We start from the raw sequence: 18,073 nt of genomic DNA on the forward strand, positions 1-18,073 counted from the left end.
GTTGGAGCTGCTTGTCTTCGGAGAAATGAATCCCCGAGCTGCGGCTGTGGGCCGCCGGCCCCCCACTCCAGGCCCAGCGCTCAGGCTCCCCAGACTCCCATCTGGGACCCCTGCCCTCCGGTCTGCCCCTGGTACCACGCAGACTCCACAGTCCCCCGGGTCTATCAGAGAGAATGGTTTCCACACGGTGTTTTTTTTTTCCTCCCCTCTGAACAAATGCTTTGTCTCTATGTAAACGACCCACAAACCAGGCACCTTAAAAACACCCCAACCAGGGTTGAAGGGGGAAGGGGAGTAAAGAGGAGAGAGAGCAGGCCTCCCAGGAGGCCCTCAAGCTCCGGGTGGGCAAGAGGCGGGGTCCCAGGCTGGGGTCCCCGGCTCCTGAGCCCCCAGCTCCGCAGGGCCGACCCCCGGGATCCAGAGCCTGCCTCCCAGCACGGACCGCCCACGGCCCCCCCTCCCCGGAGCCCAGGGTCAGACCCCGCGACCGGAAATGCCCTCCTGCCCCGTGAGCCCAGACCGCGCCCCCCTTTCCTGCCGCCCCCTCCCCCTGAGCCGGGCCGCAGGCCCTGAATCCCCGGGCTCGCGTGACTGCCGCAGCCGCCAAGGGCGGCCCATCGGGCGGCCGCGGTCCCTGGCCCTCGCCGCGGCACCTCCAACACCTTGGGCAGTGCGGGGCCAAGATGAACACAAAAGCAAGGGAAACAGTGCCAGCGGCGCCCCTGACGGGTGGGGGGAGGGGGCCGGCCAAGCAACCGCGAACCCCCAAAGCGCGAGAGCCCCGCACAGAAACAAATTCCATGACACCCCCCCACCTCGGCCGCCGCGGCAGGTGCCCCCGGCCGCACCACAACTCTGCAACTTCGGGGCAGGGCTCCCCGAAAGGGAGGAATGGGGTTCAGGGAGGCCATTGCTTAATGTGTCCGGGCGGCCGCGCGCGCCTCCGGCCCGGGCGCCCCCGCGCCCCGGCGGCCCCGGCCTCTGCCCGCGGGGCCCGGCCGCGCCAAGCACTCACCTCGGCCGGGCTGCGCTCCCCGCGGGCCTGCGCCGAGCCCGATAAATGGTATGCTATGACTAGAGGTATGATTACGTTATTATTATTAGTAATAATAAGAGTAAATGCTATTTAATTACGGGCGGCCGCATCCTGCTCCCGGGGCCGCCGCCCCGGCAGCTCGGCCCATGTGGCTCCGGAGCGCTCCCCGTCCATCTCCAGCCTCGGCCGGCCGCTCGCGGCAGCGCCCGCTCCCGGCGCCGTCTCCCGGCGGCTCTTCCTCCTCGGGTCCTAGAGCGCGGCTGCCCGCGCCGCGCCGCGCCGCGCCGCGCCGCGCCCGGGTGGGCGGCGCGGGCTGCGCACCTGCGGGCCGGGGAGGGGGCGGCGCGGAGCCCCCTCTTCCTCGCGGGGCGCTCATGCCCGGAGTTTGCCCTTCTTTTTAAAAAATATCTCTTTGGGGGCAGTGATGCGTTTCTGGGGCTGATGTCGGTGCAAACAGCGCCTCTCCCCTCCCCAGCCGTGTCCAAGGCCCCCCTGGTTTCCAGGTGTTTGCGCCCTGTTCCCGGACCCCTCTGAGGACCACAGGCTGGGATGGGACAGAAATGATTTTCCGGCGACGTTTCTGGTTAACGAGAGTCCTTTATTCAAGGGGGGCTCAGCGTGAGAGGTGTGGGGACCACTGCGGTGGGTTTTGCAGTAAGGGAGATTAGGGCTTGGCTCCGAATTCGGTATGGAAACGTATAGCCAAGGAACAAGATGGGACCCAGTGGGTGGAAAAGGACTACAGGGGCCCCTCAGGAGTTACAGCATTTCTGGCTACCCCGCAGGAGTCCTGCTGAAGGCAGCCCCCCACCCCACCCCATGCACTGCCCTAGGGGGTGGAGGAAGAGGAGGAGGAAGATCCCCCTGAGATAATGGTGATGACCAGAAATGGAAGGCGGCAGGAGAGTCCAGCTAGAATGGTTTAACATGACGCCAGCTGAAACTGGACAATGCAGAAGGGAACAGCCAAGTCCAGAAGTGGGGGCCTCTTTGAAATGTTGGAGGACGCCCAAGTAGAGGTCAGGCCAGGGGAGAATCCATATCAGGTATCTTTTTGCAGAGGTATTGAGGCAGCTTAGAAAACCCTCCAGGTAAAGTGAGAGTAACCAGTCAGGCCAGCTCTGAGCATCACTGGCACTGCCTCAGAGCTGGGAAAGGTGGATCTGAACCCAGAGCTTCGGGTTCCAAAGTGTTCAACACCCCCGCCCCCATGCTGCCTGCACATGGATGCCAGCAGGACTCACATCTCTCAAGTTTCCCTCCCCTCTCTCATGTACCCATGCGTGTGCATACACACACGTGGTGTATGCGCATCTGATTTATTGCGGACCGTCTGAGAGCCTGGCAGACTGGCTCTCTGTAGGGTATCTCTTCCACGGACCTTTGTGCCAGGCACAGTGTTAGGAAGGGGGGCTGCTACAGTGAGACAAACGTTAAACCTTTAGATACACTGTGTCCATGCTAGCAAGACAAGATGCTGGGGCTGTTTGTTTACTTACCTCCTGCAGTAACCCTGGGACATTGCAGAGCTCAGAGGTGAAGCAGCTGGCCCCAGGTGGCGGAGTCTGACTCCAGAAACTGTGCCTCGCCTGGCCTCTGGCACTTTCCACTGTGTCTCCTTTTTTTTTTTTTTTTTTAAAGTTTTTAAAAATGTATTTACTTGAAAGGCAGAGTGACAGAGACAAAGAGAGAAATGTTTCATCCACTGGTTCACTCCCCAGATGGCCTCAACGGCACAGGCCTTGAGCTTAGAGCTCCCTCCTTGTCTCCCAGGTGGGTAGCAGGGGCCCAGGTACTGGGACCATCTTCTGCTGCCTTCCCTGGCACATTAGCAGGGAGTTGGATCCAAAGTAGAAACACCGGAATCTGGGATGCTGATGGTGGCTTAACCCACTGTGCCACAACTCTGTCTGCTTTCTGGGAGGCTTAGAAGCAGCTGTGCCTCCGGCAGTTCTCAAACTCTTGTGTGGGTGCCTTCCCCCTGCCTTACCACCCCCAGAGTCACAGCAAAAAGACAGCCTCTGGCATGCAAAGGATGGACATTCGTGCCCAGGAGGGAAAGCAGAGGCCTGTGCCTCTCGGACGTTTAATGGGAAACCAGCCCTTCTGGGATTCCGAAGGTCATCTGGGGTTTCAGCTCCGTGGGCTAACGGCAGTAATAGCTGAGCCTGGTGATTCAGAGGCAAGTGGTGTAGTGGGAAAGACCAGGGTCCCCAGCTCTGCGGCTTGCCGACTGTGTGTGACCCCAGGCAACTGAATAGCCTCTGTTTCCTCATTTGTAAGATGAGAACACTGAATCCACATAAAGTTTCAAGGGTTGCAATGAAAGTATGCCTGCAGCGCGTGTCCTCCAGGCCGTCAATCAAACACGCTCAGAAACGTACACACGGGGCACCATGGCTGTGATCACTCCCATTTTACAGTTAAGGGTGTTGAAGCAGGTGGACTGACGCATCTGGCTTCAAGTGAACTAGCTGCCAGGGGTTTGGAGATCCAGCCGTCCCAGGCTGCTAGTGACATAACACATATCCTGAAAAGAGGATTGTCCAACGTTCAAGGGGCTCAGCTGGCTGCCAGCCCCCTCTGTCTGCCTCTGCCTGCATTAACTTGTTGTAAGACCCCAATCCTAGCCAACGCTAGCTTCCTCCATAGCGTTGGGAAAAAGGATCAGGAGACTGGCACCAGTGGGCTGTTTGCGGGCAGCAGGGCTCTGTCCACACGTAAAAGCTGAAAAAACAGTAAGAGCCACCAGCCAGCGCTTTGCGAATGGTGATGTGCTTGCTTCCTCTCTCAAAAGCCCCGTGAAGCAGGTGCTGTCTTTACTCATTCTCCTGTAAGGAATACACAGAAAGCAGTTAAGTGAGTTGGTCACACAGCTCAGAAAGAGGCAGAGGCAGGATTCAGACCCAGGTTCACCCACCTACAAGGCAGTGATCCCTACCCCAGGAGGTGAACACCTTAGGTGTTTGATGCAGCCGCTTGGGACGCCTGCGTCCCCTATCAGAGTGCCTGGCTCAGGCCTCAGCTCCTCTACTTCTGACGCAGCTGATGGCTGATGTACACTCTAGGAAGTAGCTCAGGTACTTAAGCCCCTGCCACCCCCATGGGAGGCCCTGGGGTTCCTGGGTTCTAGCTAGGCCTGGCCCAGGTTGTTGGGAACATTTGGAGGATGAACCACTGGATGAAATAGCTCTCTGTCTCTCTGCCTTACAAATATAATGAAGATAAATAATTTTTTAATGAAAATCCTTTAAAAACTATGGATCTGTCACCAGTTTATGCCCAAGGGCTTGTCACATGACTGGGTGAACGGGGAATGGGAGGCAGAGCTCATGTTCCTGACTTTGTGAACTGACAGGCTCATCATTAATCTCTTCTTCAGTGAGCACCTTCTGTGCCAGCCTTAGGCCTTCTTGTCTCCTGGGAGAGCCAGAGTTGCAACCAGGTGCAGGGTTCATTTGCTCGCCCTACAGATAGTCCTTGTCAGGCCCATGTCCTGACAGCTTCAGCATAGCCCCAGGTCCTAGAATTCCAGCAAGAAATTTTTTTCGTTTTTAAATGTTTGTTTATTTGAAAGGCAAGAGAGAGAGACCTTCCTTCCGCTGGTTCACTCCCCAAATAGCTGCAAAGGCTGGGGCATGGCTATACCAAAGCCAGAAGCCAGGAACTCCATCCAGATATCCCATGTGTGTGGCAGGGGCCCAAGCACTTGAGCCATCTTCTGCTGCTTTCCCAGGAAGGACACCTTCACCAAGAACCTGACAATGCTGGCACTCTGATCTTGGACTTCCAGCCTCCAGAGAAATAAATTTATGCTTTATATTCTGCCACTCAGTCTACAGTGTTTGTTCTAGATGACCAAAACAGGATGTAATAAGAGGACAGCCATGTCTCACCTGATGCAGGGACACATAGTGAGAAAGGTATCGCTAGGTGATTTTGTTGTCAGGCCAGCATCATAGAATGTGTGGAATCTGCATGTATGCATCTAGGCTGTGCGGTATGTAACATCATGTATGTGGTCTGTCATTGACTGACATGTTAGGTAGTGCATGATTGTGTGAGGGGCTTCAACATGTACGTGGGAAAGTGGGGTTGAAGGGACGATGTGCATGTTCCATGAACTTTCTGAAGCCCCTGTGCTTACCCCAGAATCTGACAGCTTATGTGTCTGTCTGAATGGGCTATGAAGTGGCCAGATCTCTGTCACACACTCTGCGTGTTTCTGTGATGGCGCTTTTGGGTATATATATATATCCAAAAAACCAGGGCTGGGGCCAACACTGTGGCATAGCAGGCAAAGCCACTGCCTGCAATGTTGGTATCCCATATGGGCGCCGGTTTAAGTCCCGGCTGCTCCACTTCTGATCAGCTCTCTGCTATGGCCTGGGAAAGCAGAAGTTTTTGGGTGCCTGCACCCATGTGGGAGACCCAAAAGAAGCTCCTGGCTTCAGATCAGCCCAGCTCCAGCCACTGTGGCCATGTGGGAAGTGAACCAACAGATGGAAGACTCCTCTATCTCCCTCTTTGCCTCTGCCTTTCTGTAACTCTGCCTTTCAAATAAATCTTAATTTTTTTTTTTATTGAGGGGCTGGGCATTGTGGAGAAGTAAGTTCTTGCAATACCGATATCCATGCCTCCATCATGTGCTGGTTCCCCATCCAGCTTCCTGCTAATGCATCCTGAGAGGCAGCAGATGGTGGTTCAAATGCTTGAGACTCTGCCGTCCTTGTGGGAGACTTGGATTGGGTTCCAGGCTCCTGGAGTTAAAATATATATATATACGACTTGCAAGTCAGAGAATTAGGGAGAGAGAGAGAGAGGGAGAAAGAGATCTTCTATTCACTGGTTCATTTCCCAAATGAACAGCTGGGGCTAAGCCAGACCGAAGCCAGGAGCCAGGAACTCCACCCTGGTCTCCCATGTGGGTAGCAGGAACCCAAGTGCTTTGTCCATCATCTGCTGTCTCCCAGAATGCACATTAACAGGAAGCTAGAATGGGGAGCAGAGCTGGGACTCAAACCTAGGCACTCCCATTTGGGATGCAGACTTAATTGCTGTGCCAAATGTTTACCTTCAACTTTCTTCTTTGTGTTCTTTTGCAACTCTATTATTTTAAAATTACTTGCAGTTTTTATTAAAAACAAAGAAATCTATTTCCATCTTGGGGCAAAAAACGTATTAAAAAAGAAGACACCAGGAAACCCTCCACAAACACTCAGAGTGGAGTTTAGTTTCCTGGGCAGATCCCATCCATCTTAGAAACGCTGCTGCTGTGTCTGTTACAATGTAGATGTTGGATAACTGTGGAGGGAATGACTTGTTTGAAGTATGAGTTATTTATCTAGGGGAGCCCTGGGCTTGAGCCCCAGGGGTGTGTCCTTCATACACAAATGATGACCACTTACCCCCTTCTCCCAGCCTACCTAGTCCTGCGGGTGGGGGTGGGCAGCCCCACGAGCCCTGGCCAGCAGGCCTCACCCCCTCCGAGGACTTGGGAATGTCTCTCCACATTCCTCACGCGTCAGGCATACTTTAGCCCTTTGTTTTTGATCTGACTAAATGGCAAATCTGCAGCCTTGCTTGCTGTTTTTTGTTTTTCAGGAAATAAGCATAAATATTGTTATATATTCCATTTATAACTGGCAATTAAGTTTGCTTTCAGGAACCAGAATGGAATTTAAAACACTCAGTTAGGTGAACCAGACAAATCAGAGACAGCCTGCTCTTCCCTTCTAAACATTCTTTGGAAAAGTTTTTAAGAGAAAGATCTAGAGCACTCCTCAGTCTGTTCCCCTCATCCTTGCCTCACACTTCACAAAGTGACTTGCTCTGTGTGTGCATGGAAAATGACCCCAAGGACCTGCCTTCTACTCCCCCCTCCTTAAAGATTTATGTATTTATTTGCAAGAGTTACACAGAGGGAGGAGAAGGAGTGAGAGAGAGAGAGAGAGAGAGAGAGAGAGAGAGAGAGAGAGAAGTCTTCCATCCACTAATTAACTCCCCAATTGGCTGCCACGACTGGAGCTGCACCAATCCAAAGCCAGGAGCCAGGAGCTTCTTCCCGGTCTCCCACACGGGTGCAGAGGCGCAAGGACTAGGGCCATCTTCTACTGCTTTTCCAGGCCACAGCAGAGAGCTGGATTGGAAGTGGAGCAGTTGGGACTTGAACTGGCGCCCATATGGGATGCCAGCACTACAGGTGGTGGTTTTACCTGCTATACCACAGCACCAGCCCCCTTCTCCTGTCTCTTGTTGAAGCTGTGTAAGGCGGGTAGATTACTGGACTCTCACGTCTCAGTTCTTCACCTGTTGAAATGAGGAAAAAGGAGACCCACGATGGTCCTACTTCTCTGTGCAAGGCTGAGCAGGCTTCTCAGGCCAGGCAAGAGAGAGAGAATGACAGGTGTGAAGTGTTTTGCTTGTAAAACAGTGACAATTCTGGTCTATCTTGACCCTCTGTGCATCCTTTCTCCTTTGTACATGTAGTATTTATTTTCACTTTATTTGAAAGGCAGACAGAGTGAGATCTCCCAAGCACTAGTTCACTCCCCAAACGCCCACAACAGCTAGGGCTGGGGCAGGCCAAACCCAGAAGCTCAGAATGCAGTTTGGATCTTAGGTGTGTGTGGAAGGGACCCCAAATATGTGAGGCATCATCTACTCCCTCCCCAGATGCACATCAGCAGGAAGTAGGGTAGCCGGGACTTGCATTCCAATATGGTCAGAATAGTGTTGCAGGAGAACGGAGTGAAATGAGTCCTGGTGTTGATGATGATTTACAAGACTGGACAAAGGGAGAGTAGAAGTGAAGCTTTACTTTATTTTTTTATTTTATTTTATTTTTACAGGCAGAGTAGATAGTGAGAGAGAGAGACAGAGAGAAAGGTCTTCCTTTTTGCCATTGGTTCACCCGTCAATGGCCGCTGCGGCCGGCGCATCTCACTGATCTGAAGCCAGGAGCCAGGTGCTTCTCCTGGTCTCCCAAGCACTTGGGCCATCCTCCACTGCCTTCCCGGGCCATAGCAGAGAGCTGGACTGAAAGAGGGGCAACCGGGATAGAATCCGGTGCCCCGACCGGGACTAGAACCCGGTGTGCCGGCGCCGCAAGGTGGAGAATTAGCCTGTTAAGCCACAGCACCGGCCAAAGTGAATCTTTATTTAAGTAAAGGGTACTATTGGAGTGGCCTGTAGAAAGAGATCAAGCCATCAGCACTCTAGGGCTATTTGTATGTCTTTGCCATGTTATCTGTAAAGGAACAAAGGTAGTGGTGGTTACTGTGAATGCCGGGGGCAGTCTGAGTGGAGCCCTTTCTAGCTTGTTTTTATCAAGACCTAGATCTTGTTAACCACTCCTGTCATGAACGATAAGTATTTGTTACCAGGGGCTTCCTTCCTGATTCGTTTAGTGTATGCTTGCTGGGAAGGAACTGTAGGATGGAGCCAGTCTGGCCTGCTTCTAGTCCTGGGCTCCCTCACAACGTGGACTCTCCCAAGTCTCCCCAGCTCTGCCAGCCCTGTTCCATTGCTGTGACCTCCATGACCTTTGAAGTTCATGGAATTTATGCTAGGAATTCCACCTTCCAGTTCTTATTTACTTATTTAAAGATTTATTTATTTACTTGAAAAGCAGAGTTACAGAGAGAGAGAAGGAGAGATACAGTGAGAGAGATCTTCCATCTGCTGGTTCACACCTCAGATGGCTGCAATGCCCATGGCTGGGCCAGGCCAAAGCCAGGAGCCAGTAACTTCTTCCAGGTCTCCCACTTGAGTAGCAGGGGCCCAAGCACTTGGACCATCTTCCACTGCTTTTCCCAAGCCATTAGCAGGGAGCTAGATCAGAAGTGGGGCATCTGGGACTCGAACCAGCACCCATATGGGATGCAGGTGTCAAAGAAGGTGGCTTAACCCACTATTCCAGGATGCCAGCCCCTCCCTTCCAGTTCTAAAGGTCCAGAAGCTGATAAGGGAGGGAAGAGTCACCGAAGATGTCCTAGAACCCACCTTTCTCTAAGGGCCAAGGGAAGTCTCAAGTACAGTTGGAAAAGGGGGCCTGGGTCACCCCCAGGAAATCCTAAAAGGAATGGATCAGTGCTAGCTGTAGGTGCACAGCAGCAGCCTATGGGGAGTCTCTCAGCAAATCTCAGCAATTGATGCAATTTTTTTTTTTTTACAGGCAGAGTGGACAGTGAGAGAGAGACAGAGAGAAAGGTCTTCCTTTGCCGTTGGTTCACCCTCCAATGGCCGCCACGGCCGGCACACCGCGCTGATCCGATGGCAGGAGCCAGGTGCTTCTCCTGGTCTCCCATGGGGTGCAGGGCCCAAGGACTTGGGCCATCCTCCACTGCACTCCCTGGCCACAGCAGAGAGCTGGCCTGGAAGAGGGGCAACCGGGATAGAATCCGGTGCCCTGACCGGGACTAGAACCCGGTGTGCCGGCGCCGCAAGGCAGAGGATTAGCCTAGTGAGCTGCGGCGCCGGCCGCAAATTCATTTTAAACAAACATCGTATGACCCTGATTGGAATGGGGTTCAAATGAGGAAGGCTGAAGCACCAGTGACAAGCCAGGCTGGCTGCTCAGCAAAGACACTGCCAAGGAGGGAGTTCCTGCCCCAGGATCCACTCAGGCCACAGAGGAAGCCATCAAGAATACCCTTAACTTTGTGGGCCTGTGCAGGTTTGCAGCTTGCTGCGGGCACCCGGGTGAGGGTGAGACCAATCCCGGCCCTTGGATGGTGTAGTGTGGCATTTGACACAGCCCTGCAGGCAGACTAGGAGAGAAGGGGGCGGGAAGAGGACAGGAGATATCATGTTCAGTCTGGAGCTTCAGCGCTCACTTGTCTGTGCCAGGAAGGGTAATGATGCCCACACTTCCTTACGTGAGCTGCAGGTGGGGGGATCTGGCACATGACCTGTTTAGCTCTCAATACAGGTAAAGTGAGACGTGTAGGCCAATTGGGAGAGGTCACTTAGACCGAACCCCTATAACATAAAGGCAGGACCCGGCCTCTTGTCCTTTACCAAAAGGAATTCACTGGCTTGAGAGAGTTGTGCAACTGACCCTGGAAGGTACGAACCACTGGACTCAAGTAGTCATTTGCTTCTCCAATAGATAAAACCTTAGGTGCTGGCCAGTATTGTCTGGTGGGGTTTGTGTAGGGGAATTCCAGGCCTGGGGCAGAAAGTGACTGCCACTTACATGGAACATTGCTCCCCCCCGCCCAGATCAACTGGAGCCTACTTGGCCACCATACATTCCCTAGAGTGCACAGCATCACCAACCAATCAAAGGAAGGTTGCAAGTACCACGGACCAACCAGGAACTTGTGCAGGAGTTGACCACACACCTCTCAGCCCCAGTTTCAGTTTTTTTTTGACAGGCAGAGTGGACAGTGAGAGAGAGAGACAGAGAGAAAGGTCTTCCTTTTGCCGTTGGTTCACCCTCCAATGGCCGCTGAGGCCAGCACACTGCGGCCGGTGCACCGCACTGATCCGAAGCCAGGAGCCAGGTGCTTCTCCTGGTCTCCCATGCAGGCGCAGGGCCCAAGCACTTGGGCCATCCTCCACTGCACTCCCGGGCCACAGCAGAGAGCTGGCCTGGAAGAGGGGCAACCGGGACAGAATCCGGCGCCCCGACCGGGACTAGAACCTGGGGTGCCGGCACCGCAGGCGGAGGATTAGCCTATTGAGCCGCGGCGCTGGCCTAATTTCAGTTTATAAGAACCTTCACCCCTAAGTCCTGGCCAGGGGGGGGCTGGGAGTTAAACAATGGCTGCCCAGCTCCTTGCTCTGCGCTTTGCAATGAGCACCTCCTATCTTCCTCCACCCCATGTCAGTGGTTGGCCTCTGTGTGTCGGGCGAGCCAGCCCAGATCCAGGAGTTCTGGAGCAACGCCTCTAGTTGGTTTGGGTGTTGTTCAGCAGCATAACTCCGGCTGCAAGTGTTGATGGCGACTAGGAAGCAGGCGCCCAGCTGGGTGTCCTCAGCTTTGCTGCAACCCTGATGCTGCTGGAGACGGCGTCAGGTTCTGAGACTGAGGGTCAGTCCCAGCAACACCGCACCCCACTTCCCAGGCCAGTCCTCTGACTGGTGGCTCTCCAGCAGCTTCATGACCCCTCCCACCTCCGATGCCAATCATTCTGATAGTTCCCACGACTCCATTCAACTCATTTGCTAGAGGGGCTCACAGAACTAAGGGAAACACTTTTTTGTTGTTTACTAAATAAATTTTATTTATTTGAAAGGCAGAGGAGTAGAGAGAGGTCTTCCATCTGCTGGTTCACTCCTCCGAAGGCCCCAAAAGCAGGGGCTGGGCCAGGCTGACGCCGGGAGCCAGGAGCTTCATCCAGGACGGCTGATAGGAAGAGGAGCAGCCAGGACTCTCGTGACACACAGCTTTTTCTTTTCTTTTCTTTTTTAAGATTTATTTATTTATTATTTGAAAGGCAGAATTACAGAGAGGCAGAGGCAGACAGAGAGAGGCTGGTCCTCCATGGGACGGTTCACTCCCCAAATGGGCAAATCGGCTGGAGCTGGACAGATCCGAAGAAGCCAGGAGCCAGGAGCTTCTTCCGGGTCTCCCATGTGGGTGCAGGGGCCCAAGCACTTGGGCCATCTTCCACTGCTTCCCCAGGCCACAGCAGAGCGCTGGGTCGGCAGTGGAGCAGCCGGGACTCGAACCGACGCCCGTATGGGATGCCGCGCTGCCGGCGGCGGCTCTGCTGGCTACACCACAGCGCGGGCTCCCTGACATGCCGTGTTGGAAGCGCAGGGACCAGTCATTCCGGAGCACGTCTCTCGGCCTCGGTGGAGATTAATTCTGCGCACCGCTGAGGGGGCGTCCGCAGAACTTCTCTACCACAGCTAACTTTGTCTCCTTTTAAATTACCAAGCCATTGATGGGTACTTATGAGGAAGTGTTCGAATGCTCTTTCAATTTTACGGTACCAAACAAAAACAAACAAAAAGCCAAGAGTCTTTCAGGAGATGGGTCCCCACCTTCTCAGCCAGTCTGGGGCAGTGCCAGCCTTTTGTCAATAAAGTTACGGGAGCCGGAGCGCGGGTCTTCCCGGAAGTGCTGGGACGCGGCCGCACGGCACCATGGGAACTGTAGTCTCTCGGGGCGCGCCCGCTTTGGGCTCCGCGAGAAAGAGCCAGAAAGCCGAAGAGGAGAGCGAACCGGAACATGGCGCCGGCGCTCGGGGCGCGGTGGCTCATGGGATGGGTAGTCCGCGGCTCGCGTCCAGCCGCGCCCGCGCCGGAGAACTGGACTTCCATACCCAAGGAGCCGCGCGCGCGGGGCCAAGGGAAGCCGGCCTGGGCTCGAACAAATCAAATCGAAGGAAAGAAACTGCCGGCTTTCAAAATCCTCCTCCTCCGCCATCATCCGCTGCCGTGTGCAGAGCAGGTGGTGCTGGACACGCGCGAGACAAGGACCCCCGCCCCCCCGGGAGAGTAGACAGGCTAAGTGGGCTGGTCATCGGCACCGCTGGACCGGAGGCGGCGACCCCGGCCTGACCGGACCGGACCCTGACTCCGTCCGCGCCCCAGCGGGCGGACTCGTCGCTCGGTCACCCCGCGCGGCGGCGCCGCCTGGTCACGGTACGGTCGGGGTCCGGTCCCTTTGCCCCTCCGCTCTCTGGGGTGGGGGGCGCGGGGCGGCCCTGGAGCCGGGCCGAGGAGGATGTGGCGCCCCTTGGGCGGCGAGCTGGGAGGGCCGGGTGCGCGGACTCCTTTCTGCAGGGGGTAAACTGAGGCCTAGGGCGCGCGTGCGGGCCGCGCCTGCCCTCGGCCGCCTCCCGCCCGGCCCACGCCCGCGGTGGACGCGCACCTCGAGGCGTCTCGGCCCTGCTGCTGGGAGCGAGAGGGCGGTTCTGGACTGGCCGGCTGGCTTCGCTCCGCCTCGGCCCCTGTGCCGACCTTGGGCGGATCGGCTCGGTGTTTTGATCTTTGAAGTGGATTGGGGGTGGGAGGGGGCGGCCTTCCTCCCTCCCCACCTGGACCGAGGGTTGAGTCCCCTGACCCCCGAGAAGTTCCGAGTCCCGTCTGGAGGCCCCCGCCGTTGTTTTATTCAGTTTTGTCCCGTCATTTCTTGAGCGCCGTCAGGCCCTGAGCAGCTGTCAAAGCGCTGGTCCGGTCGGGTCTCTGTTGCAGACCCTCCAGGAGCTCTTCGGGCCCCTTGGAGAGAAAGCCGCGGTGCTTAGAGTGGCTTTCGTGGCTTGAGCCCTTGGTTAACTCTCCTCTCCTGCTTCCATTCTGTCTGCTCCCTTTGTGGGAATGCTCCAGTATGCTGGGCCTCTCCCCTGACAGCCTTCAAATCGTTATTGTTTCTTACCTGATACCTTTCTAATTTAAGTTGCGACTGTCAGAGCCCTCCCTCCCCCTTGTTTATTTTTATTCCAGTCTGACATACTAAGTATCCTGTTTGGAACATTTCTTCTTTTTGTTTGTTACTGCTGTGTTCCTGGAACGTGAACAGTATCCAGTATATAGCAGTAGTCAAAACGGTGGAGGTTTTGTGTCTTACCTAGAGAAGTAGTTCAGGCTTACTGATGAACACAGTGGATGCCGGCGAGGGGTTAGATAAGGAGAGGGGGTAGGAAGCTGGTTATTTGAATCCAGAGGAAGACTGGGGTGGAGGTGGTGAATGATCACAACCGGATCCGAGGAGATGGCGGGAGGCCTTGTGGATAGCACCCCGAGTTCTCGCCTCCATGTCAGTCTTCTGAGGTCCCCAGGCTACCTGCCGTTTCTTCTCTGGGGAAGTGGAGTGGACCACTGTGCCAGTCTGTGATTGTGCAGAATATAAATTGGAACTTCAACCTGGCATATGGTTCCTAAAGTCCTAAATTGACAAGTGTCTATGTAGTTTTTTAAGTTTATTTATTTATTTGAAAGAGAAAGAGATCTCTTCAGTCTGCTGGTTTGCTCTCCAAACACCTGCAAGAGCCAGGAACCCAAGTACTTGGGCCAAAACCTGCTGCCTCCCAGGTGCACACGAGCAGGAGGCTGGGTTGGAAGCAGAGGCAAGGCTCAATCCCAACCACTCAAACACAGTGGTCCTGTCGTAGCCTTTTGTATGCCGAGAAAACTGCTGCCTGGCGGATCCTGGGTAGCTTCAGGGGGGTGCAGGTCACCTGAGAGACCCAGGCAGGATTAGGGTTGGAACTTTGAGCCCCACCCCAGCCTCTGGGGAAGGGGGTTTAGCTGGTCACCAATGGCCAGTGATTTAATCAGTTGTGCCTGTGCTGTGGAGCCTCCATGAAACCCACAAAGGGCAGCCTTTGGAGAGCTGCGCAGGTAGAGGGTGGTCCCGGCAGGAAGGCACTGGCAAGAGAGGGTGTGGAACTCTGCACCCCTTCTCCTATGCCTTGTCCCATGTATCTCTTCATCAGGACGATCATTTGTATCCTTTTTATCTTCTCTGAACTGGTAAACATAGGTGAGTGTAGCCCTTGTTTGAGAGTCTGTCTGGAACCTATTTCATAGCCACCCAGTCAGGAGTACAGGTAAAGCAACCTGGGGCTTGCGTTAGCGTCAGGTGGGGAGCAGTCTTGCAGGTGTCTCCAGAGAGTGTCAGAATTGAGTGGGAGGAAACTTAGCCGACACCTGTTGTAAAATTTAATTGGGTGCTCTGTGGGGAGGAACCCCTGCCCATCTGGTGTCAGGATAATGTTGGAGAAACTTGAGTTTGCTGTTTCTGTACATTGGCCTATTGTGATGGTAGCTGTTGTGATGTAGAGCCCTCTGGTTTCCTAGGAACCTGGGAGGCCTCCGTGGCCTGCCCAGTCTCCTGGTCAGGGCTGCAACCAGAGGTGCAGTGGGCTGACCCCTGTGCCCCACCCCTAGTCATGCCAGCGTGGGTGGTGGGCATTCCCTGGGATGGATGACCTGGATCCCATAGACATCCATGTCCTGTTTGGGGACTGGGACCCTCAGACACAGAGCAGCCAGGATGATCAGGCAGGTGTGTGCTTGGGTGGACCCTGTGGACTTGGCTCCCATGGGGTTGGTTTGTGTGGGTGTCCCCAGTATGGGGTGGGGACAGTTGGCAGAGGAGGGAGTTAGGGAGCTGCTGAGCCTCCGAGGCTGACACTGGACATTTCTGCTTGCCTGCTGCCTCCACCTTTCTGGAACCGTGCCTTCTCCAGTGCTGTTTTCATTCCTCCCAGCGGTTTACCTCTTAGGTTCCCCGTGGCAGGGGCCAGTGGGGTCAGGGCCTGAGGTGGCTGATGCCGCTTCCTGTCCCTCCCCAACCAGGCTCCCAGGAGGTTCCTCTCCCTTAATGCCACTTGGGCCTTCTCAGTTTGCAGATCTCCGGGGGAGCCCACCATTTTGGCCCTCATGGCCTCTGAAGACATTGCCAAGCTAGCAGAGACCCTGGCCAAAACCCAGGTGGCCGGAGGACAGCTGAGTTTCAAGGGCAAGAGCCTCAAACTCAACACTGCGGAAGATGGTGAGTTCCTGCGCTGCTCGTGCAGCGAGCGCTCACTAGCTGTTGGGCCCTTTGAGCGGCACTGTCTCCTTTATTTGTCCGAGTAGCCCGGGAGGTACGTGTCACTGGGCCCATTCTAGTGGGAGGCTCGAAGTGCATTTCCCCAGGAGCACGGGAGGGCTTCCTGGCCACAATGAGCAGCTTCAGAGCCAACAGCCCTCCCTTGCCTGGCTTCACTCCCGAGGTCCTAGGCATGGCAGGGAATATCTGCCGTGGGGGAGAGGCAGGGCTGAGGCCCTTGGGGAGCAGAATTAAAACAGTAGTCTCGGCCCTCCTGGGGGGTTCTGGTCCCTGCCACCAGATGCCCCTGAGAGAGGGATGGGTACTGCTGCTGCTGCTCTGTGTGTGTATGTGTGTATGTGTGTGTGTATGCGTGTGTGCAAGAAAGCACCAGACTCCAGAGAACCAGTAACTGGAACGCAGGTCCTATCTTTCCATCTCTGGCCAAGTCTGCTGGCATGACCAACCCAGAGTCCCCTGGTGTCGGCAGTGAAGGCACCTGTGTCTGTACTTCTGAGATCTCTTGTTCTGGTGCAACCAGGGAAACTGGTCTGGAGTTGCCTGGTTATCCTGGTGTGTAGGCAGCCTTGCTTCCCTGCCCCGGGCGAGAGACCTTGGCTTGCTGGGAGTGTAGTGATGCATACTGCTCACATCTCTATGGGGCTGTATGGTTTCCACAGTTCTCTCTACTTTATTTTTAAGGTTTATTAATTTTAAAGAGTTACAGAGAGAGAGGTCTTCCATCTGCTGGCTCACTCCCCAGATGGCCGCAACAGCCAGGACTGGGCCAGGAAGAAGCCAGGAGCTTCATCCAGGTCTCCCATGTGGGCGGCAGGGGCCCAAGCACTTGGGCCATATTCTGTTGCTTTTCCCAGGCTATTAGCAGGGAGCTGGATCGGAGCTGGAACAGCTGGGACACAACTCGTGTCTGCCGGAATACCAGCATGGCAGGTGGTGACTAAGCCACAGTGCCAGCCCCCTCCCTGTGCTTTCATCACTGATAATCCCATCATCCCCGTGGGAGGCGGGTGGAAATATTGCCCTTTTTTTTTTTTTTTTTAAGATTTATTTATTTATTTATTTATTTGACAGAGTTACAGACAATGAGAGGGAGAGACAGAGAGAAAGGTCTTCCTTCCGTTGGTTCACCCCCTAAATGGCCGCTACGGCCAGAGCTATGCCGATCCGAAGCCAGGAGCTGGGTGCTTCCTCCTGGTCTCCCACACGGGTGCAGGTACCCAAGCAGTTGGGCCATCCTCCACTGCCTTCCTGGGCCACAGCAGAGAGCTGGACTGGAAGAGAAGCAACCGGGACTAGAACCCGGCGCCCATATGGGATTCTGGCGCTGAAGGCGGAGGATTAGCCAAGTGAGCCACAACACCAGCCCAATATTGCCTTTTTATAAATGAAGAAAAAGGCCTTAGGAGGCCTTGGTAGCCTGCTGGAGATCCCACGTCTCGTCAGCAGCGGAGCCAGGATTTAATGGAGGTCCCTTGGGGTCCCTGCGCCTGTGCTGCTCTTTTTGACGGTTCACAGCTTGTTTATTCATGTCACAGGGTGAACGGGCCCCAAACGAGTATACAGTGACCTTCCACTTTGCCACCTAACTTAAGGTGCTTAGATTCCTCACCTACGCTCCCTGCAAAGCTGGCTAATGATGACCTAGCAGGTACAGGACTGGAACCTTCCAAAGCTGTGCTGCTTTTATCATGATGGAGCTCATCAACCCCGTTCCTACTCAGCTGTCCTGGTAACCCTGGGTACAGTAGGGCTTTGTGGGGGTCCAGACGTTCTTAACACTCAGAAGCTTCTCAGCACAGACAGTGCCTCAGGCCATGCCAGTGCCCCAGCTGCTGACTCAGACAGAGTAGACACAGTTCAGTCAGGAAACACGGATTTGCTATGAAGTGTCATTTATTGAACACCATGTCAGGCAAGGAGTAAGTGCCATGCCAGTAGTATCTCCGTTTCTTGTCACAGAATTCCTTGGTGTAAGTTTTATCCCTGTTTCATCACTCACTGTGTAGATCACTAGGTCTGTAGATAGTGAGGTCTGGACTAGGGCACGGCTGGGAGCCAAGAACTCCATCTGGGTCTTCCACATGGTTAGCAGGGCCCCAAGCACTTGGTTTGTCATCCGCTGCCTTCCCAGGCCATTAGCAGGGAGCTGGATCAGAGGTGGAGCAGCCGGGACTTGAACTGGTGCCCCAGTGTGGGAAGCTGTGTCTCAGGTCGCAGCTTCACTCACTGCTACAATGCCAGCTTTTGTTTAGATTATAAAAGTAATGGACCAGCGCTGTGGAGTAGTGGGTAAGGCCACTGCCTGCAGTGCCAGCATCCCATACGGGCGCCAGTTCGAGTCCCGGCTGCTCCACTTCCAATCCAGTTCTCTGCTGTGGCCTGGGAAAGCAGTGGAGGATGGCCCAAGTCCTTGGGCCACTGCACCTGCGTGGGAGACCTGGAGGAGGCTCCTGGTTCCTGGCTTCGCATTGGAGTGCAGATCCGGCTGTTGGGGCTATTTGGGGAGTAAGCCAGCGGATGGA

The 18,073-nt window shown here is 55.0% G+C and overlaps 2 protein-coding genes across 3 annotated transcripts in view; one reads left to right on the forward strand and one right to left on the reverse strand.

The window, feature by feature from the left end:
• The window catches only part of ZC3H7B (zinc finger CCCH-type containing 7B), a 50,161-nt gene extending 48,924 nt beyond the window's left edge, over positions 1–1,237 (reverse strand). For both annotated transcript variants that reach the window (XM_062202785.1, XM_062202784.1), the window contains exon 1: positions 1,016–1,237. The gene's annotated coding sequence lies outside the window, so the exon portion shown is untranslated. The remainder of the gene's footprint in view (positions 1–1,015) is intronic.
• Positions 1,238–12,350: 11,113 nt separating this feature from the next.
• Positions 12,351–18,073, forward strand: part of RANGAP1 (Ran GTPase activating protein 1) — a 30,352-nt gene continuing 24,629 nt past the window's right edge. The window contains exons 1-2 of the mRNA XM_062202786.1: positions 12,351–12,637; positions 15,342–15,491. Of these exons, the coding sequence (XP_062058770.1) occupies positions 15,380–15,491 (112 nt within the window). The 5' untranslated portion in view covers positions 12,351–12,637; positions 15,342–15,379. The remainder of the gene's footprint in view (positions 12,638–15,341; positions 15,492–18,073) is intronic.

Source organism: Lepus europaeus, chromosome 10 (genome assembly GCF_033115175.1).
Source record: "Lepus europaeus isolate LE1 chromosome 10, mLepTim1.pri, whole genome shotgun sequence".
In the NCBI taxonomy this organism is placed as follows: Eukaryota; Metazoa; Chordata; class Mammalia; order Lagomorpha; family Leporidae; genus Lepus; species Lepus europaeus.